The sequence below is a fragment of the Plecotus auritus genome (genome assembly GCF_963455305.1).
Source record: "Plecotus auritus genome assembly, chromosome: 13".
NCBI classification, from domain to species: Eukaryota; Metazoa; Chordata; class Mammalia; order Chiroptera; family Vespertilionidae; genus Plecotus; species Plecotus auritus.
This window is the reverse complement of record NC_137779.1, coordinates 12,931,293-12,953,096: the sequence shown is the minus strand read 5'-3', so window position 1 is coordinate 12,953,096 and position 21,804 is coordinate 12,931,293. Positions and strand designations below refer to the sequence as shown.

Sequence of the window (21,804 nt, the reverse complement as noted above, 5' to 3'; positions counted from 1 at the left end):
TCTAAGTGCCCGGCAATGCCTGTAATGCAGACAGCATTCCATTGTGCTGGTTCCAAGTTCATGAATTCCTACTGCCTTTATGAGATTGGGTTATATTTACACTATCTGAAACGTGCATCCAAGAATCTGGGCGCGTCTGTGCCAAGATTTTGTGTTGACCTGAGGGGTTGCTTGAAAGGGGCTACTCTGATTGTTTGAAAGGCGGCTAGTTCTTTGGTGACTCGTGGTGCTGTCACTACTTCCTTATGCCACCTCCTAACCTGCAGGGACTTTGATAAGACAGAGGCAGTGCCGCCTCCGTGTGCTTTACTGCAGGGGCTGGAATATGCTCAAGAGCTCAATCCAGTTTCTCCTTTGCTAAGCGCCTGGGATTTGGGGGCCTTTGTTCAGGTTCCACGTTCCCTCCACCTCACATTCTGTCTTCTTCCCTGCAGACTGCAATAAGGTCACTGACCAATGCCTGTCCTTCTTCAAGCGCTGTGGAAATATCTGTCATATTGACCTGAGGTACTGCAAGCAAGTTACCAAGGAAGGCTGTGAGCAGTTCATAGCTGAAATGTCTGTGAGTGTCCAGTTTGGGCAAGTGGAAGAAAAACTCCTGCAGAAACTGAGTTAGTCCAAGGACTAGTGTGTAAATACAGGGTGGGTGGGGGAAAGGGACGGGGCCAGGGGAGGGTAAAAGACTTTACAGAAGCTAGGGCTTTTATTTTCAATTTGGAACTTGGAACAACAGACCACAGAACGATTCCATTTTGCAAGTCTTGCCAAGGCAATGCCGTTCCACCACCCGTTTTGGGGATGAGTGAGCCGGACATTTGCGTTATTATGAAGAGTAACTGCACTGCTTTCTGGACCATTTCTAAGGCGGCCTTTACCAAGAAGACATTCCTGTTGGAGAGGAGGATGAACTTTGGAGAAATTCTCTTAATGAAGCATGAGCTTAGGAGTTTAACTGTTTTTTTGTGTTGTTTTTTTTGTGATGGTGTTTTGTTCTGGACACCTCATTCCTTGCAACTCCGGGGTTTTTGGTGTCAACATTAAGTGGACCACACAACACATCTGCCGTCTTGACATATTTTGTTTGGTTTTGTTACATCTTACATTATGAGGAATTATTTTTGTACAAATTGTTTAAAAGTTATTTATGCAAGGTTTGAATGCATACCAGTGTTTTTATTGTTTTATGATTGCCAACTTTCCTGGTTTCCTTAAGGTAGGAGAGAACTTACCCTGGACTTCATCAACACAAATAATCCATCTATACATGTGCCCAGACCTGGCAGAGCAGGCTGAGCCTTCCGGTTAAAAGCATGTTTACCTGGAAGCGGAGAGCCTGCTTTGGACGTTAAGAAATTACATAAGCATGTTGTGCATATATGTAAAGTATAGTGGAAGTAAGACACTTTGCCAAGGTTCCCCTGTATAGAATTCACCCTTTCCTCAAAAATTTTAAAATTGAACTTCAACCTTTGCACTCAGGAGGGTTTGCTCCAGCATGAGCTCTTGGACTCTACATAGATCTAATTTATACGGTGAGTCAAGAAGTAGAGTAAATGACCCAACGTAGCCTTTCTTTTCCTTTTCTTTCTCCTTTGAAGTGTGAGCAGAGTTCTCGTTTCAGGTTTATATCACGGCTATTTCCCAGTTGTAAAGATATGCATTCATAAGTGCCATTGTTGTTTGGTGGTGTTTTCCTAGACCTTCCCGACTTGGTTTTACCTTTATTGAATTTGTATAAACAATTGTACAAAAAAAACCCCACTCTTGGACTTTGAGGGTTTCTGTTCTAGGAGTGGACTAGACATTTGATTAGAAAGTCTAGGGGCACTAATCTCAACACTAGTATATATTGTTTTGAAGCCAAACAAGCTATAATTTCTTACTCATCTGAGAAATTGCAGTAGTCCCTTGGGAGAGGGAGAGAGAAACATTAATGATGACAGAGAATCATTGTCTCATGCACGCCCCCTACTGTGGATCGAGCCCGCAACCCAGGCATGTGCCGTTGGCCGAGACCTGTTTCGTACATAGGTCGACGCTCAACCACTGAGGCACACCAGCTGGCTTTTTCCCCATCTTTAGAGAGAGATCTTGCTGTTTATGGCTAATAAAGGTAGTGAGAAAGAACTGCTACATCAATGTCCACTTGGTATTTTTACTGCCAAAGGTGGGGGTGTATGGAGTCCATTTTCTCAACCTCCCATTGGAGGCAACTCAAGGCCACATCCTGTGCTTTAGTAGCCTTGGGCCAGGGTAGCTGGAGACCCTTGGTTATGAGGTAACTTCCCCAGGTGGCAGATGCAGAAACTAGTGAGAAGTAATTTTAGATCTAACGACAGAGCCTTGCAACCTTGTACTCAAATACAGAAACAACTGCTCTAGTGAATCTGAAAATGGAGAAGACAACCCCACTTCCTGCCTCCATAATCAGTAGCAACATAAAATTTGGGTCTCGTGGGACAAGCCTTTTCTGCTAACGGTAGTTTTCATATTGCCTGCCCCTCCCGTTATCTTTCTGTTTGTCATCGCAAAATGATTTTAGATCCCCTCTAGGTTTGTGCCTTCTGTTAACTTAAATCCATAGATTCTTTCTGACTTAGACTGGAGACATCTGAAGCTGTTGCACCCCAGAATTTAATTTGGGAGATGCATTTAACAGATTAGTTTAGCACTCTGTGGTTTATTTATAAAACATGGCTTACCCTTGCTAGCCTGACGGTTCATCATGGAGCACCCCCACTAGAGGTCAAGTTTTGGTTTTCTTGACAGCCTGAGTTCTCCGAACCCCTGGGTAAGTTTCCCTGATGTCCAGTAGAGGCATCCTTTTCCTTGGGAATTGTTTTAAGGAACATGGTGTTTTTCAGGTAAACAGCCCTGTGTTAAGAGGCCCCTGATTGTCCTATAACGTTTCTGGGAGCACCCAGGCTTGCTGAGAGGAGGTTCCAGAGCTGGGAATCCGTAGCTACCATTAGGGACAAACCACAGAGCCAAGACACAGCGTTGAGGCAGGTTGCCATAGTGGTTTTAACAGGTGAGCTCCCTCCCATGTACACTGAAAAATCCAGCTGAGATTTTACCCCGGCACCCAATCTCTGTACAGACCTGTCATTTAAAAATGAGCTTTAGATGAGGCCAGGCTGAGCTAGCTGCTTGCAAACAGCTGCTCTGAGCCCATACAACATATCTGATGATGTAATGAGAGTAACATAAACCAGAGGTGGTGCTTCCTGTGTTAGATCACGGCTAAGAACCCAGGAAAGAGAGGCTCCTTCCCTTCTTCCTCTAGGAAACCTTGTGTTTACAAAGGAAGACACCGTGACTCCTCTAAAGCATCAAGTGCCATCCTTTTACACTGTGAGGACAGGGACAAGGAGATGTCATTGTATTCTGTTTTGGACTTTCAGAATTTTATCCATCTGATATATATTCAGAAATTTAACTTCAAGAGGCATGGTATGCCAGCTATAAAATGCAGACTTCAGAGAGAAATGTTTGCTTTTTGCCAAACAAGTTAGTACCTTGTAATCCAGTTATTCCAAGTGTCAAGCCTGTTAGGGTAAAAATTTGTTGGCTTCTCACTAAACCAAGGTGACTTTAAAACACTACTTAAAAAGATCCTCCATTAAGTTTTTATCCTTTTGCTAAAAACAAGCATTTGAAACTTATATAAATCCAAGAGGAAATCATTAAATAAGTTGTTTTAAGCAGAGACTATGTGCAAATAAATCTCACTTTTCTAATTTAACCTTAGACAAACCAGCACCTACTGCTCAGCTTCTAAATGTGCTTGCTATTGAGGGCTGGCCTGGATTTGAAGACTTCCCAATTTGTGGGGAAGGCTGAATTTCTGGAGTTCACTGTCTCACAGTAAGGCAAGGTAAGTGCTCCTAAAGCTTCAGCAGGTGCCGAGTTTTATGGCTTCTGTAGGGAGGCAATGACCTGCTTATGCTGGTTAGTGTGAACCACAACGACACCCACCCTGGGCTCTTAAGAAGGGAGCTACAGCCCAGGTGGTTTGGCTCAGTGGATAGAACGTTGGCCTGCGGACGAAAGGATCATGGGTTTGATTCTGGTCAAGGGCACATGCCTCGTTGCAGGCTCCTCCCTGGTCTGGGCCCTGGTCAGGACGTGTGCAGGAGGCAACCAATCAATGTTTCTGTCTTTCCCTCTCTATTCCACTCTAAAATCAATGGAAAAATGTCCTCGGGTGAGGATTTTAAAAAGGGGGGGAGCTAGACCAGGTGCAGATACCCATTCACACTGTACCAAGTGAATTAGAAACTAAGGATAACGTAAAGAAAAGCATTTTTGAAAATCTAATTTTATTCCTAAAGTTCAAATTAGCTAGCAGTAGCACTGAAAATACACTTTCACTATACAAAACTGTAAACCAATTACACATTAGTAAAGAATTTAACACACACTTTTCTCTAGTGAAGAAGCTAGATGCAGCCCTTGCTATAAAAAGCTGTACCTGAACAGAAATGGACATGTTTATTAGTCTCTAAGGCCCTGGCAGTTGACTATATAGAAGGATGTCAGTGTTCTCAATGAAATTTAAATTCAGAAATAGCAACAATGTGGAAACTTACATTCATCAAATAGTAGCATTTAAAATATCCATGACTAATAAAGTGAACATTCAGAGGTGCCACTGCTCAGCATGTACCATGTTAGTCAGTTGTGGACAGTGATCTCATCCAAACAGAACAGAAGTTTCAAACATCTGAGTAATTTAAGTTAAAAACAGGAGAACGGAGAAGAGAAGATAAATGTCTTCAAAGGGAGAGTAGCTGATGCCATAAGCAGTCTGACTTCAGCAGTTACTGATCACAGATGTGTGATGAAGCCAGGCTGAACCTGGGAAACAGCATGTTCACAGGCTGACAGGCATATGGCATGGACCAATGTTGCCGTAACTTAGGATGAATCTTTGTTCCCAGTTAGTAGTGAAAATAATTTTTAAAAATAACTTCAACTTTTGAACAGTAAGTTTCCAGTCCCTTCTGTGCACTGAAATGTCTGGGTTCAAGCCTGGGGGCGAATGTCCTGTCGGGGAGAGCGTCTACTTCAGGACTTGAACACGTGCACAGCGCGCACCACATACTGTCGGCAGATGGGACACTCACTCATGCGCTTGCCGCACTTGGTGCAGGTGACCATGTGCCCACACTCGAGCAGGACGCAGTCGATGACGGCATCCATGCAGATCCGGCACAGGCTGTCATCTTCCTCTTCCTGCAGCTGCAGCCGCTCGCCATCTGAAAGGCAACAGAGAGCTAGAACTGCCGCCTGATAGGCTGAGCAGCCACCTGAGTGACCGACCACAATAGACACAGCACGATCCTGCAGTAAGAAATAATCCCAACTTCTCTGCACTTCCCTCCACTAGAGTTGGCAATATTAATGCCTACACCTGGTAGAGTTTTGTGAGAATAAATGAGAAATGCTTAGCTTAGGACCAGGTATGAAGTGCTCAACAAATATTAGCTATTTAATTCTATTTTAATCTATATAATTCCAGGTTTTGTGAGGATTGCTTCTGTAAATAAAAATGAGGAAACCTAGGTTGTCCTTAATATGGGCCTTGGAGTTAGAACACCCTTGGAATTTTCAACCCACTTCCAACTTGGGAAAGTTGCAGTGTCTGGGGCCTCATCTCAGCACGAAAAGTTTATTTCCATAGTGAAGTTATGAAGAGTTGTACATCAAGTAGCCTGTAGTTGGAAGAAGCCCCAGACTCCAGCCTTGGAAGCATCTCAAAAGCCACCTATGTTTCTGGCCACCCTGGTACTGCTGAACTGTAACTGAAAAGGGTTGTGGGCCTTTTCTGGCTCTGTGGTCCAGATTAGGTATTGAGAAAATCAAGAATCTGAATAAGAAAGGCGCTAAATAAATTCTAAAAGTTAGCCTGCCTGCCATGACTGGTATGACTGGAGCGTCATCATCGTATACCAAAAGGCTGTGGGATCAATCCCCAGTCAGGTCACATATGGAAGGCAACCAATCCATGTTCTTGTTCTCGTTCTCTCTCTCTCTCTCTCCCTCTCCCCATCTCTCTAAAATCAATAAGCATATCCTTGGGTGAGGATTAAAAATTTTTAAGTTCACAGCCTGAGATTTGGCCCTAGAGTTATAGATGTTGAGGCTTCCATTTCTTCAAGTCACAGTAAGGATCAATGAGGATCATGAATATGGTTTGGAAGGACAATAATTCAAGGTTGAAAATGCCAGTAATCCCTGGATTTAAGAGAAATAAACATTGTCACAGAAATAAATTTGACTTGTAACAGAAACAGCCCAGCTTCTAAAGCTTTAGGAAGGATATACTACAGGGGAAATAGGAAAAAAGAAACCTACATGACTTTTGGTTCTCTTCATTCTCTTTGTATAAGCGGTTTACTTTCTCTACCAGCTCCCATTTTTCACAACAGCCAGAATAGTTGACAAAATTCCGAGCCAGGATTTCCTTCAGCTGGCGCACACTCATCCCTTCTACATCTTCAAGGCTTGACAGGTCAGACAGCGAAGCTCTCAGTCTCTTCTTGGAGAGGCCAGGTGCCTGAAATTATACAGCACTTCTATTACCTCTGTTCCTACCAATTCAGACCTCCTACAGCAAGGAAAATGACATGTTCTCCTCACCCTACAGTTATCACTGGCCCTAGATATTCTTCCCAGATTTCTTATCAGTCCTTAAAGTATCCTATATCATAAAAGGCTAATAATATGCAAATTGTCCCCTTGGGAGTTCGACTGCTCGCTATGATGTGTGCTGACCACCAGGGGGCGGCGCAGAATGAAGGAAGGCCCCGACCAGTCCTGATCACCAGTCAAGCCTAGGGTCCCTACCTGTGCACCATTTCATGCCCTGGGCCTCTAGTTATATATTGTGCTACATTCAAACCTGAATAAATATCCTCTGCTAATCAGCAAGTGTACATGGGCCTTTTCCTGCCTGCCAGGTTGACATGTCAGGAAACCAAATTTTATAGGAGCTCTCACCCCTTCCTCCAAGTTGTCTTCTTCATCGTCGTCGTCATCATCATCATCATCATCATCATCTTCTGTGTTTGCTGATGCTATTTCACTTTGTACCTATATGCATAATGGATCTGGTTATGTCAGAAATCACCTTTTCCTGACAGTATCAACCCATCTTTATCATTGGAGTAAATCTTTCCACAGACCTTCCCCAAGAATGCCCCCAACAATGGGAATATCCCATGACTTCTTTGGATGCTGAATGCTTCTGCCCCTTCCAAAGAGTTGGGCCCTACATGATTTTATCAATAACTTCACTTCCGTAAAATTATCTCAAAAGCCAAATTCCTAGGTATATGTGAATTTATAAAACCTAACTAGAACCCCTTGAGGACAGCCCCATCATGGGACCATAGGCCAAAGCCATAAGCACTGAGTCATTATCAAAGGATCTGCCTACATATAGCAGGTTTAAGCCTCTAAGATATAATAGAAACTAAAGCTCTAAGATCAGCGCAAGTGTCAGGGGTATGATCTGAAAGATCTCGATACTAATTCCAAAGAATGGTTTCTAGACTTCTTCACTGATGGCTGATGCTAGTTCTAGTTTTTAGAAATTCCTCAACAGTCAGAGGCACTCTTCTCTTTAGGAAGGACAGAAATCCATTTGATTTATATACCTTCTTTCATATCTTTCTCTTTTTCTTGACCATAGCTCTACAACAGTCAAATATTCTACCTCACTGGGAGAGTATTCTGCACTGGTACTTTGAAATTAACTAATAACCACATTTGTTCACTAATTCAATGGTTCTTTCCCATGATCCAAATTAGGATACTTTTACTGCAGCAAGGCAACTGGGCATTAGGTTAACTTACACTACTGTTTCCATGGTCACTAACACAGTCTTACAAATGTTTATATACGACTTTTCACAGTCATTATTTCACTATATAAGATAGGGAAACTGGGGTAACTAAGGTCAAGAAACTGATGAGTTATTTAGGGCCCTTCAAATAGCTGACTTTGGGGCCACCTAGCACCTAAGCTTGGAAACTCACATCAGGAGGCTTGTTAAGTGCAAAGTTCAGCAGTGTGTGGAACCTCTGCTCCCACAAGGAGGCATCAACCTCTAAAGACCCCACCAAGAGTAGACATGCCAGGCCCTTAGGGTAATTACCAATCATACCTGTGCCAAGGCTCCAGATCCTAAGGTCTGGTCTCTACCCATTAGTTCTCCCTGAAATGAAGACATGGTAGCAGAGGGGGCTGTGTAGCTTGAAAAAAATGAATGTGTAAAAAAACTAGAATTCTGGGACCTTGAGGAATTCAGACTGCTGGTGTCCAGGTCGTCCTCAGAGCCCAGCCCATGGTGGCACAGCACTAAATCTACCAAGTCTTCTTTCTCTCGACAGGTATCAATGGGTATGTTTCTAAGAATGAGATACTGCCGCAGATCCTTCACTTTCAGTCGCATTAACTGAGGGCGCTGAAAGGCCGTCTCTTGTAATAAGTGACAGGTGGAACATCTACGAAGATTTTCTTGTAAAACTGAGCAAACGGAGCAAAAATCCTTCTTGCAGTCACAACATATGTGCTGAAGAAACAGAAAAGAAGCATTTAATGATAGCCAGCTATGACCCCTTGTGAAAGTACTAGTTTTCTTTCTTTTTGCCTTCTTTTAACATTAAGTCTAATTCTTATGAAGGGTTCTGTGGCACCAGACTATTCTCACAGGTGTTAAGCCATGAAAATAAAGAACAGTCACTGCCAAGGCAGTTTGGATTCACAGAAGTTCAAATACAGCCCTTAAAAAATAACAACACACACACTCTTGTGTTAATGAATTAAAACCTTTCCACCCCTTGGGGCAAACATGTAATTAGCAGAGCAGAGCTGTCTGGAACCACATGGAGCAGAAAGCACAACCACAAACTTTTTTTATGTGAACAATTTCCATTTAAAGAGAAGCGGGGGAGGTGGGTGCGCATAACACAAGGAAAGAGAAAGGCAACTGATCTCTCAAGATCAATCCAAGCGAACAGAGGACCCCACTAATGCAGTAATCTTTACCCTACACAGCCTTAATCACAGTCAAAGCCATTTCAATGGCAAAACTTAAAGTAGACACTAAGATGTGGTCATTTCCACTTGGTGCATTGTTCCCACAAGCTAATACCTTGTTCCTTAAGTATTTTAAAGGACTGAATTGAAAATCAAAGATTGTGAGAACCATTGTATGATGGTTCTCAGAAAGAACAACTTTAACCCAAGTGTTTTATGTTGAACAGTAGTTACCTTAATACTTACATTTATTTCTTCACTTGAGTTAAGAATATGGTTAGGGATACATTTTTTTGAAACTTGAGATCAGAGTATATATAGTAAATCATCTCTGAACAAAACTGTAGCTTCAGAACATAAGCATCATTAGGAAGAATCAAGGTGTACAAACAGGTCAAAGTTCAGGAGAAAGGATGCCTGAGCAACATGACAAGTAACAATGTCTAGTCAGAAAACTTGAACAGTCATTTAGTCCCTCCAACTGAGTACTTTCCTAAATGGGAAATGATTAATAGGACTAACTTTTTGGTATTTAAAAAAAAAATAAATATTAATATTCAAAATTACATACAATCAAGAATTCTGATGTCTTTTGTAGATAATATATAATTTAACTCACCTTCTTTCTGAAGACTGAAAATGAAAGTCCACAGGCTTTGCAAACTATATTAGGCCCTTCTGTAGGTGCTGGTGGGTAAGTAGTGGAAAAATCAGAATTTGGCGTAAATCTGAATGGACCGGTGCTTCCGGCGAATCCTGCCTGCTGGCCCCTGACAGCTCCAGTTCCCATGACTTCATTCAGGAGTCCACAGCATGAAGCCCACATAGATGTGGCACCCGCCTAGAAAGGAATATAAGAAGGAACCAGATTAAAGCTAAGTGGAACCTGGGCTCTCTGAGATCCTCAGGGAATGCCATTCTGGAGAGGTATGTTTGCCTTAAATAACTTTGAGATTATTCTTTAAATTTTTATTTTTATTGATTTCAGAGAGGAAGGGAGAGGAAGAGAGATAGAAACATCAATGATGAGAGAGAATCACTGATCAACTGCCTCATGCACACCCACTACTGGGGATGGAGCCCGCAACCCGGGCAAATGCCCTTGAGTGCAGAATTGAACCCGGGACCCTTCAGTTTGCAGGCCAACGCTCTATCCATTGAGCCAAACCAGCTAGAGCTGAGATTATTCTTTAAAGTGTCAAAATTTTAAGCTATTTGGAAAGATAACTTTCTGGTATTTGAAAAGAATATTTTCCATTGGGGATAATCATAAAAACTACCCATTTTTTCTATGTGCTGAGACAGATTTTGCCAGCTATCATTTAGCAGAAAGAATATAAATTCAAATTAGTTAATTTCATTAAACTTCCGTTCTCATTTGTAGCTGGGCATAATAAACATGGCATAAATTTTTTATTAAAAAAATGACTGGGAAAACATCAAAATGCCAACTGAATGAAGCTCTTTTAAGTTTTTAATGTATCTTTGTATAATTTATTTTCTTGAGTTTTTCTCTACTTCCCAAAATCTTTAAAATGAATATATTAATTGGACATTAAGTAAAATATTTTTTAAAAGCAGTTATTCTACCTTTTGTTGTTGTTAATGCTCACCTGAGAACAATTTTTTCAATTATTTTTAGTGAGAGAGTGAAAGGGAAGAAGCGGGGGGAGAAAAATCTATGTGAGAGAGACACATCCATTGGTTGCCTACCTACCCCACCCACCCCTGACCAGGGCCTGGGATTGAACCTGCAACCCAGGTACATGCCTTTGATCGGGAATCGAACCGAAGACCCTTCAGTCCGAGGGCCAACACTAACCACTGAGCAAAACCAGTGAGGGCTATTCTACCTTTCAAACTGAAAATACTGAACACAAAATGTATGGGCTATCTGCCACTCCACTAAATGGCCTGAAAGTAATGTACTGCCTTTTATGTCTTTTTTCTTTCATCTCTTCCCTTTCTGTGAACCACAAACTGCTATCACTATACCTACCTAGTAATCTGTCTCCTTTTTTACTGCAGACTCAGAAACCCAATAACCAAGCTTGTTAGAAATATATAGACATATTTTTTTCAGTGAGAGCTCAAGGTATTTTCCCATGCTTAAAGTAGAAAAGCTATGATGTTTGGAACCAATGTTTGTCCCTTGACCTAATTCTAAAGCATATTGTAGACTCTGGATAAGTGATAGGTAATAGAAGTCCAGTTAGGTGAGATCTTATGCGTTAAGATGGCAGCACATGACCTGGCATAGTTCATTTATTTATCTAACTTGTTCAAACATTCACTGTTTGTCTAACAAGTTCTTTAAAAACTTTTTTTAAACAATTTTAAAAGACTATTTGGGATGCTATAGAAGGATCATACTATTCTTGCTACTACCCAGAAGTAATCTATAATAACAAAAGTGTAATATGCAAATCGACTGACTAACCGAACAGCAGAACAACCATCCAGACAACCTTCCAGATGACCTTCCGGATGGAGGCAGCTGGGGCCGAGAGGGCAAGAGGCAGCGGGGGCTGTGAAGGCCTACCCTAACACGAATTTCGTGCATCAGGCCTCTAGTATGTTATATTAAATATAGGGAAAGGAGAAGGTAAAGTAGTAAAAAACCACAATACAAGATTCGAACAGTCTTAAGTATCAGGGTCACTGACTTAAGTACTATATAGCTTCATACCCTGTAATTCTCAAGAAACAGTGATGCCTTTAAAAGTCTGGTTAAATTATAGTTAATAGTTCATACCTTTAAATATATACTCTAGAGCAGTGGTTGGCAAACTCATTAGTCAACAGAGCCAAATATCAACAGTACAACGATTGAAATTTCTTTTGAGAGCCAAATTTTTTAAACTTAAACTTCTTCTGATGCCACTTCTTCAAAATATACTCGCCCAGGCCGTGGTATTTTGTGGAAGAGCCACACTCAAGGGGCCAAAGAGCCGCATGTGGCTCGCGAGTGGCGGTTTGCCGACCACTGCTCTGGAGTCATGGTTTGCTTAAACATAAAAGGATGAAAATCCAGATTTACTAACAGTTCATTTAAAGTGAGTATTCTTTTTAAATTGATTTTAGAGAGAGGGAAAGAGAAAAACCCATGTGAGAGAGAAAACATCCATCGGGCCACCTCCCGCACTCGCCCTAACCAGGGATAGAACGCTAGTAAGTGCCCTGATTGGGAATCGAACCCACCACCCTCTGGTGTGAATAACACTCCAACCAACATAGCCACACCAGCCAGCGCTAAAGTTGAGTATTCTTTTACGAGAATTCCATCTACAGTGCTTTCAAAGGTAAGCTCTTTTTATTTTTTTTTAAATGGTAAGCTCTTAAAACAAGTAAAATGTTGTTTTAAAAATTTTAATTTGTAAATAACATTTTGGGGGAGTTATACATAACTCAAGTGTAGACTATACCACCAGAATAAACTTTTCTTCATTCCAGAAATTTAAAGAAGTAAAGTTTTTGAAAAGCTTCAGCTTCCTGCTAACCTAACTACTAAACAATTAAACAGCTATATTAGCTTTTATCCCTGTTCTGATTTCTGGAGGATGTTGTCTTTCCAACTCCAGTAAATGTTCCTTGTGGACAGAACTTTTTCCACTGCATCTATAGTTCTGCCATCATGACTCTGATAAATAAGTATGTAAAAGGTTTCTTTATATTTACTCTTGAACGGCAATGTAAAATTTTTTAAAAATTTCATGCTACCCAGAAAGTTCAAATTGTTTTGATGAGAAAAAATAATAAAGGCAAAAAATGACTCTGACCTAGCAGGTTAAAAATCTCAAATCTAAATAATACTCCCTTTTAAAATCAGCACTGCCACACATTGTGTTCTTTCAGAAATCAGTTGTATAATAAGTTACAGAATACGAATTTCCAAACCATGATCATTAAAATTCTAGGCTGAAAATGTTCACAGCTATGGTGAAGAGAATAGAAGAGTTTACTTTGGGAAAACAGGTGGAATCTCTGTGTAGACAATAATATTGGAGGGTAATAATTTTGTCCCATTCCTCATGTTTCTATAAAGGGAATGGAATTTCCTCTTCATTCACCAGAAGGGAAAATAATGAAAAGATCACTTCTATCTTCTTTTGGCTACGTCATCATAAAATAAAAATTTAAAAACAGACAGGCAAAAATATGTTGCTACATCCTCTTACTTGGTACAACTCAACCAAAAATCAGAGCAGAGGGAAAGAGGAAACACTGAAAAATCTAGGTTTTGGTCTCATTAGATCTGTGAACTCAAATTTGGACAAAATCTCCCAATAAGAAAATAATCTCCCAATAATACTCTTAGCACATCCTGAGGGTAAATCTGCCTACATATACCGTTAGCCTCTGACAGTAGAATTTGCAACACTCCAGCCTTCTTGAAAGGTCTGAAATTTGAAACAGTGGAAGCCTCAGTCACCAGTTTGTTTGTTTTTAATCCTGACCAGAGGATATATTTATGGACTTTTTAGAGAGAGAAGAAGGGAGAGAGAAAGAAACATGGATCAGTTGCCTCCCGTACGTACTCCAACTGGGGATCAAACGTGCAACCTAGGTATGTGCCCTGACCAGGAATGAAAGTCATAAACAAGAGCCACCCGGCTGGGGCAGCTCAGTCACTAGTTTTATTCCAAGTACCTTTCTTTCCCCAGTTACCATATCTGGTAGGGTAATAGCAAAAAAGCTTCCCCTTTTGCACCCTTCCTTTAAAAGCTTTAGAGACCCAAGTTCTATTCTGTCTTCCCTATCCTCTAAGATCTTCCTCCTGCATTCCCTTATTTTTTTAAATTCACTCTCTGCTCATCTTTTAGTAGCAAGCTTGAAGCTTTTCCCAAACTACTACATTTCCTTGTAGATTTTCTGAGCAAACCCAATTTCCAGACAGTACACAAGGCACAGACCTTTGGCTTTTGAATTTTTAGTAAATTCACCGAGTTGTTGCTCTGCCTCAATTCCAAAGAGGTGTATTGCTTAAGTAGGGGTCACCATCCACCTTTTATTTGCTTTCAAACAAACAAAAACAAAACAAACAATAACTATTACCCTTCCATGAATGAAGCCAAAGTCTGGATCTCTGAAAACTAAAGCTATGATCTGGGCTTATGTGACTAAAAATTCTAAATCCTATTTGGGACCAGGGTTGAGAGCAAGACTCTATAGGCTAAACTAGATGAATCCAAGAGGTTAGGAAGAACAATAATCTGTAAAGTTGGCAACATTTCCTCCCTTGATCAAGAATGTAGTTCAGCCGAAACCGGTTTGGCTCAGTGGATAGAGCGTCGGCTTGCGGACTGAAGGGTCCCGGGTTCGATTCCGGTCAAGGGCATGTACCTTGGTTGCGGGCACATCCCCAGTGGGAGGTGTGCAGGAGGCAGCTGATCGATGTTTCTCTCTCATCAATGTTTCTAGCTCTCTATCCCTCTCCCTTCCTCTCTGTAAAATATCAATAAAATATATATAAAAAAAAATACAAGAATGTAGTTCAAAACAAGATAGCGAAATCCATGTACATATTCCTATGCTTGGCACAAAACTTCTAGCTCAAGGAATTTAGCTATGTTTACAATTTATTTTCTAGTCATCAACAACTACTGAAAACAAATGGTTTTTCTTTGATGATCCCTTTTCTACACAACCCCTTCAGCCAAAATTGTTCCGGAATAGATTATCCTTGGGACCATGGCCTTGCTTATATCAGTTAAGAACCAGGTATCATGTTAAAAAACTTACATGGGCCTAGTAAGTGATTAAATTCCACAGCCTCCTATCTGGACTGCCAGACACCTAGATCTCCTCATGTTATTCTGACACCCAATGCCAGTTTTGGTGTGTTTTTTCCCTCAAAGCCATTGCTCCAAGATTTATTTTTAAATATATTTTTATTGCTTTCAGAGAGGAAGGGAGAGGGAGAGAGAAACATCAATGATGAGAGTCATTGATCTGCTGCCTCCTGCACGCCCCCACCAGGGACTTAGCCCACAACCCAGGCATGTGCCCTTGACCGGAATAGAACCTGGGACCCTTCAGTGCACAGGCCGACGCACTATTCACTGAGCCAAACCAGTTAGGGCTGCTCTAAGATTTTTGAGGGCCAATAACACTACCTTTTTTTTCACTCCTAATTTGGAACTAATCCTATATAATAAAAGCCTAATATGCTGTGTCTGGTCGTCCAGTTGGCCATTCAACCAATCAAAGTGTAATGTGCTAATGATATGCTCAACCACTCGCTATGACATGCACTGACCACCAGGGGACAGACACTCCAACTGGTAGGTTAGCTTGCTGCTGGGGTCCAGCAGATTGGGACTGAGGGAGACAGGCCAGACAAGCTCTGGAGCCCTCCCGCAGTCCCTCCCTGGCTGGCCAACCTCCCACGTCCCAATCGTGCACCAGTGGGGTCCCTCAGCCTGGCCTGCGCCCTCTCACAATCTAGGACCCCTCAGGTGATGTCAGAGAGCTGGTTTCGGACTAATGGTGGAACAACTGGTCGATATGATGTGCACTGACCATCAGGGGGCAGACACTCAATGCAGAAGCTGCCCCCTGGTGGACAGTGCACTCCCACAGGTGTAGCGCCGCTCAGTCAGAAGCCAGGCTCACGGCTGACAAGCACAGTGGCAGTGGTGGGAGCCTCTCCCTCCGCAGGAGCGCTAGGGACACCCCCTGAGGGCTCCCGGACTGCGAGAGGGCGCAGGCCAGGCTGAGGGGCCCCCCCACCAGAGTACACAAACTTCGTGCACTGGGCCTCTAGTTAAAAAATAAGACAAACAAATTTAAATGTTTGCTTACTAACTAGAGGCCCGATGCACAAAATTTGTGCAAAGGGCTCGGCCCTCACAGCTGTGGTGGCTTGCCTCAGCCCTCGCAGCCTCAGCTTTGTCTGGAAGGTCATCTGGAAGGACATCCGGAAGGTCATTCGACTGTCCGGTCTAATTAGCATATTATGCTTTTATTATTATAGAAGATAACACCAATTGGAGAACATGACTTTAGCTCTGCAGCCAATTGGTCTTGATAATAGGACACCCCAGCTGACCAACAGCAGCTTACCATCTAGTTGACCAAACTGCCATCCCTCACAGGAAGACAGATCAGACAAGTCCCAGGAAAGACTGAGCTAAAGCATGTGTAGTTCATTTGCTAAAACTCACCAACCTAAAAACTGCTTTTTTTCCCTCTGGTACAGTGGTTCTCAACCTTTCTGATGCCGTGACCCTTTAATACAGTTCCTCATGTTGTGGTGACCCCCAACCATAAAATTATTTTCGTTGCTACTTCATAACTGTAATTTTGCTACTGTTATGAATCGTAATGTAAATATCTGCGTTTTCCGATGGTCTTAGGCGACCCTGCTAGCGGTTCTCAACCTGTGGGTCGCGACCCACAAGTTGAGAACCGCTGCTATAGAGTCTAAGACCATCGGAAAACACAGATATTTACATTACGATTCATTAACAGTAGCAAAATTACAGTTATGAAGTAGCAACGAAAATAATTTTATGGTTGGGGGTCACCACATCATGAGGAACTGTATTAAAGGGTCGCGGCATCAGAAAGGTTGAGAACCACTGCTCTGGTAATAGAAAGGCTGAAAGTGTTCCTCCTATATTGTTCCTTCCTTAAGAATGAATTAGAAATTTCCTCCCCTCGGTAGGAGTATAAAGGAGGGGAGTGGTGCATGAGAGGCGACTGACAAGATTGCAGGACTGTGACACTTTTTTCCACAACAATAATAGACTACCGATTTTATAAGCACTCTCATATTTCTCAGTCAGATTCACACAATATAAGCTCATTCTGAATCATCATTTCAGTCAACAAAGCAAGAGCAGCAGCCTATCCTTCTTTCTGACAGAGTGCCAGTTTTCAAATGGCCTCAAGGTTCAGCTGTCTTTGATTGTGTGTATAACCTAATATGCTTTTAGAATCCCTATGGTGGGAAATACTTCCAAAATTTAAAGAATTAACAAAAAGTTTATTACAAATTTTGAAACCAAAATACATTAGAATATGATGCCTTTTAATGATTCCACCAAATGTAATAGTAACCAGGCAAACTAAAATAAAGAGTAAGAAAGGCCGAAACCGGTTTGGCTCAGTGGATAGAGCGTCGGCCTGCGGACTGAAGGTCCCGGGTTCGATTCCAGTCAAGGGCATGTACCTTGGTTGCGGGCACATCCTCAGTGGGAGGTGTGCAGGAGGCAGCTGATCGATGTTTCTCTCTCATCGATGTTTCTAGCTCTCTATCCCTCTCCCTTCCTCTCTGTAAAATATCAATAAAATATATTTAAAAAAAAAAAAAAAGAGTAAGAAAGGTTGCCCTGATTTCAGGGATCAGTTTTACAATGAGTTATAGAGTGTTGTCCCAATATGCTAAGGTTGCGGGTTCTTTCCCTGGTCAGGGCACATACAAGAATCAACCAATGAATGCATGAATAAGCAGAGCAACAAGTCGATGTTTTCTTTCTCTCACACTCTTAAAAAAATAAAAATAAAAATAAGGAAAGCTATGGAGGTTTCCATGAAGATCAAATGACAGCCAAATAGAGAGAGAGAGTCAATGGGTTTGAAAACAGCAGAAAACTAAATAATTATGTGGTAGGCAGTTAGAAAGATATGAGCAGAGCAAAGACGATAAGCCAAGTATAAGTCACCAGGGGGGTAAGCCCTGGGTGTCTAACTATGTGCCAAACTGGAAAAACAAGGACCTTACTGCCCCAGGGTAACCTTTCTTCCTCCAGCAAACCACTATGGTTTGGACCCCTGACCTTTCATATCGTTGGTCATGCGGCTTGCATCGTCCCCTGACCTTTCCTCCTCTGGCATGTCCATAGTCATGCAGCAGACCCTTCTGGAGGAGGAACAAGGAGACAAAGAGTGGCCTCTAATACAGGCCCTTGCACAACCACTCCCTTACACACTAACCCACATTACCCCGTAGGGATAACATCCAGGCCTCAGTTGTTTTAGCTCCAGGCTCAGAAAAGCTGCAAAACCTGACAAGCGATGCCAGGGCTAACATCAGGACCAGCTGCATTGATAAGACCATGACTCTGAAAGGACACACCTGGAAAGTTGAAGAATATTCTATTGGGACCTCCTCTAAGATCCGTGCCTCTAGAGAGGGACCTCCTTCCCTCTTTCTATAGAACACATCCCCCTTTCTCCACACCCCCTTCCCCAGGCACATTTTCCTTTCCAAGACCCTTCTTTTGCCTCTTGTTTCCTAAGCCCATTTCTTCTAAGGCTCACTTCTACTTGTGACTTTGTAAATAAACTTTCTTAGCCAGAACTCAAGTACTGAGGTTGCTGAACCAAGGTCTAGTCTGATTCCATCGTTCTAACACCTAGTTCCGTTTTGCAAAAATTATAGTCTAAATCATTTGCTTTTGATTAAACTAGGTAAGCAGCAGTAATCACAATGCCACCTCCTAAGAGCTGCTTGTCACAACTCTAAATTAAATATGGTAATATTTTACAGATATTTTAAGAATAACTCTACAAGTTTCAAACTAAAAACATTTTCTTGGATGTTGTAAGCTACAAAGACTAGGCAGGGATTCAGTTTTTCCACCAGTGAAAGTTTCCTCAGAGAATTCAACCACTGTAGACTTTGTTTTAAACTCCAAACCTTCAGTTTGCTAAAATTCACAATGTCCTGTGTTTAAACTATATGAAAAGATATTTCAAATCTTGAAACCAGTAAATATAAAACAATGTTTTGCAGTTTCAATTTCAGTTGGGTTAAACCAGTGGCCAGCAAACTGCAGCTCGCGAGCCACATGCAGCTCCTTGGCCCCTTGAGTGTGGCTCTTCCACAAAATACCACGGCCTGGGCGAATCTATTTTGAAGAAGTGGCGTTAGAAGAAGTTTAAAAAATTTGGCTCTCAAAAGAAATTTCAATCGTTGTACTGTTGATATTTGGCTCTGTTGACTGAGTTTGCCGACCACTGGGTTAAACTTGCCAGTAGAACTAGAGCAAAGCAAAAGAAACAGTTGAGATAATAAGCAAAAATACTGATCCTATTTAGAGCCACTTGAGAAAAATATGCTCCTTAAAATGTGAAAGGATTTCTTATTGAAACTGCTGCTTCAACTGAAAAACAATATGCAAGGAACTCTACTACATTTTTGACCAAATATCAGACCATATACCACCAAGGAGGAAAATCTACCTACATCCTAAATTCTTTTTTCATACCATTTGGACATTAAGGAGGTTGCAAAAACAGATATTAATCTTAAAAATGTAATATTTTTAGGTAAGACATTTGGTCACATTGATAGAGTTTTACAATAATGTGTGCTGGAGATCATACCTTCCTCATGTTTGGGTTTTGTTTTCTTTTTCTAAAACAGTATACTTGATCCTTAGCACCACTCACCCACCTTTCAAAGAAAAAAAGGAAAGAAAATTATAGTCAACATATTACTTTCTCCTTGATATCTCATTTTGAGCATGGAAGAATTAACGTGATTAATATAATTAAGGAAAGCTGAGATCAATATAAATATAGAAAATCATGGAGGATTAAATCAAATTAACATAGGACACCGATTTTGTTTTTATTTTAAATCCCTTATGAGTTAATTACATGCTACTCTAAGGTTAAATAGTTACTTGAGTCTTGAGAGGTAAAACTTATTTCAAAACAAATTAAAGGAAGAAAGTAAATACCCATTCCACACACACTAAAACCAATTGCTCCTGGGTTTGAGTGAAGATGTACTTTATCTGATTGCTTTGCTTTCAAAATAATTTTAATTCCACTGGAAGTACTTGCTTAAATGAATGTTCAAATGTTAGAATTCCATGACATCTGGAATCACTGACCCTGTCCAGAAATCCCCACAATTAAACAATTTCAATATAAAACAAAATTAAATAAATAGCTCAAATCCTAAATTTTGTGAATCCAGTTTTCACAAAAACATAAATGAAATGCAGTATCTTCATAATGTCATCTTGTTCAAATTGAAGTCCATTTAGATCCGCTTCATGAAATATATTTTTTCTACATCTTCAACCGCCACCAAACTTTGTTTCTAAAATTTCAACTCAGAAAGCTGTATCTTCCACCTACATTAAAAAACATTTGTTTTTAAAGAATTTGATTTAAAAATTCAACACTGGACCGTCCCTAATTCCTTCTACATCTAGTTCCTTGATGGACAAATTTAATACTAATAAAGATACTGATGTTCTTTGAGGCATTCTATCCATAGATCCCTATTTTGGGAAGATGATGGTTTTCAAGAAAGAAAGCTAGTTTTAGACATTTTAATAAGTATTCTAAATTGAAATATTTTATAACTAAAGCTGGAAGTTAAAAATAAGCTCCTAAGATAGCTTCATACTTTTAACACACCGTTCAAAAGTTACCTATTGCAAAATTCTTCCTTGCTTCCTGCGGCCAGAAATAACCTTTCTTGCTCTTGAGGGTTTCACTTTTTTTTCATTCTCATACTCTTCCCTTTGGATTGGCAAATTTCTAAAGGGTGGGATTGTGTTTTGAATTACTTCTACTAACAATATCTCCCTCCTGACACATAGGAAATGTTGGATAAAATATATGTTGAATTTCTCTAGCTACTTGACACTCCCTTATCAGTCTTCCACAGTAAATCTTTGAGACTTTGTGTAGGTCGTTCTAAGCCAGCCGCTCATTCTGTTAGCTTTCTTACCCCATCAAGCACACCTCTTCATTGAGATGAATGAAATCGGCTTATGTCTCAAAGGGTATCATCACCTTATGACTCATCCCACTTGGTTTGAGTTCGGCAAATGAATCAATACCTGAATTGATTGTTGTACACGGAGCTCTTGAAAAATTCTCAGCTCCCAAAAGTAGGCCAGAACCTGCCCCCTCCCCTTCAACTTCTCACTCAGCGATGCTCCCACGCTCTCACACCCACCTTGAAGAACTCAAGCTGTCAAATTACTTGCTGCGTACCTACTGGCGATGCAGACACATCCAGTTTGCTAGCGCTTTAGGTCGCGGCCCCCAATGTTAAACCTACGAAAAAAAAAATCCTTCGGGGTGGGATCCCCGGCCCGCGACATTTCTAACCTATTAGCCTGGTCCCAGCCTCACGGCTCCCCGCATCACTCCTTTTCTCTTCATCCTGCAGTTTTGGTCCTGCGACAGTCCCGTGGTGTTCCCGACAGTTGGGTTAGTTCAAGGACTCGGGGCGGGCAAGGGCACGCTGTGGGCAAAGCCGCGAGGGCTGAGGCGAACACTAGTGGGTCTGTCTCAGGCCCCCGAGGGCACGGACCGGGCCCGGCGCAGAACGAAGCCCTGAGGCGTGAGCGCAGGGGGCGCCCGGCCTCTCCCCGCTCCTCGGGCTTGCTGACCGGAGGCGCTGTGGGAGTTGGGGAGATTAGGGAACCCAGGATATCTGTCGTGGATTGGTCAGGGACCCAGACGCCGGGCGGCCAGGTCGCCCCTCAGCGGAGGTCTCTGGAGAGGTGCAGCCGAGGAGAAAAGAAAGCAATTCGGGCGCTCTGGCCGGATAGGAGAGACGAGGCGGGACTGCCCTGCTCCACCGGTCCCTCACCTTCATGGCCGCGACCGCCGCGTCTCGGTCGGCTCTCGCCGCAAACTCAACACCATAACAGCTCCTCGAAGAGACGTGTTCCTTCCTTCTGGACCGCGATTACGGCGCCTCCTGAGGCGACCAAGCGTCCGGACGTAAGAGGCGTGGTCACGACCGCCGCGCGCCCCCGGGAAGAGCGCCG

At 41.9% G+C, this 21,804-nt stretch overlaps 2 protein-coding genes across 7 annotated transcripts in view; one reads left to right on the top strand and one right to left on the bottom strand.

Moving 5' to 3' along the window:
- KDM2B (lysine demethylase 2B) overlaps nt 1-1,749 on the top strand; it is a 92,537-nt gene extending 90,788 nt beyond the window's left edge. For 2 of the 3 annotated variants that reach the window (XM_080650630.1, XM_080650629.1), the window contains one exon: nt 435-1,748. In XM_080650630.1, coding sequence (XP_080506756.1) covers nt 435-616 — 182 coding nt within the window. In that variant the 3' untranslated portion in view covers nt 617-1,748. Of the gene's footprint in view, nt 1-434 lie in introns of all 3 variants that reach the window. The other variant, XM_080650631.1, reaches the window with a different exon arrangement.
- Nucleotides 1,750-4,305: 2,556 nt separating this feature from the next.
- On the bottom strand, nt 4,306-21,763 carry RNF34 (ring finger protein 34). 4 transcript variants are annotated; one of them, XM_080650661.1, is made up of 8 exons: nt 21,624-21,741; nt 20,982-21,082; nt 19,385-19,454; nt 9,669-9,890; nt 8,175-8,582; nt 7,006-7,098; nt 6,361-6,562; nt 4,306-5,261 (listed from the first exon to the last, which is right to left on the bottom strand). In XM_080650661.1, exons 3-8 carry the CDS (start codon nt 19,391-19,393, stop codon nt 5,071-5,073), a joined length of 1,125 nt encoding a protein of 374 aa, XP_080506787.1. In that variant the 5' UTR covers nt 19,394-19,454; nt 20,982-21,082; nt 21,624-21,741; the 3' UTR covers nt 4,306-5,070. The 4 variants fall into 4 exon arrangements, with proteins under 4 accessions (XP_080506787.1, XP_080506788.1, XP_080506786.1 ...); XM_080650662.1 differs by having other exon boundaries at nt 21,020-21,082; XM_080650660.1 differs by lacking the exon at nt 20,982-21,082 and having other exon boundaries at nt 21,624-21,763.
- Nucleotides 21,764-21,804: the final 41 nt, after the last annotated feature.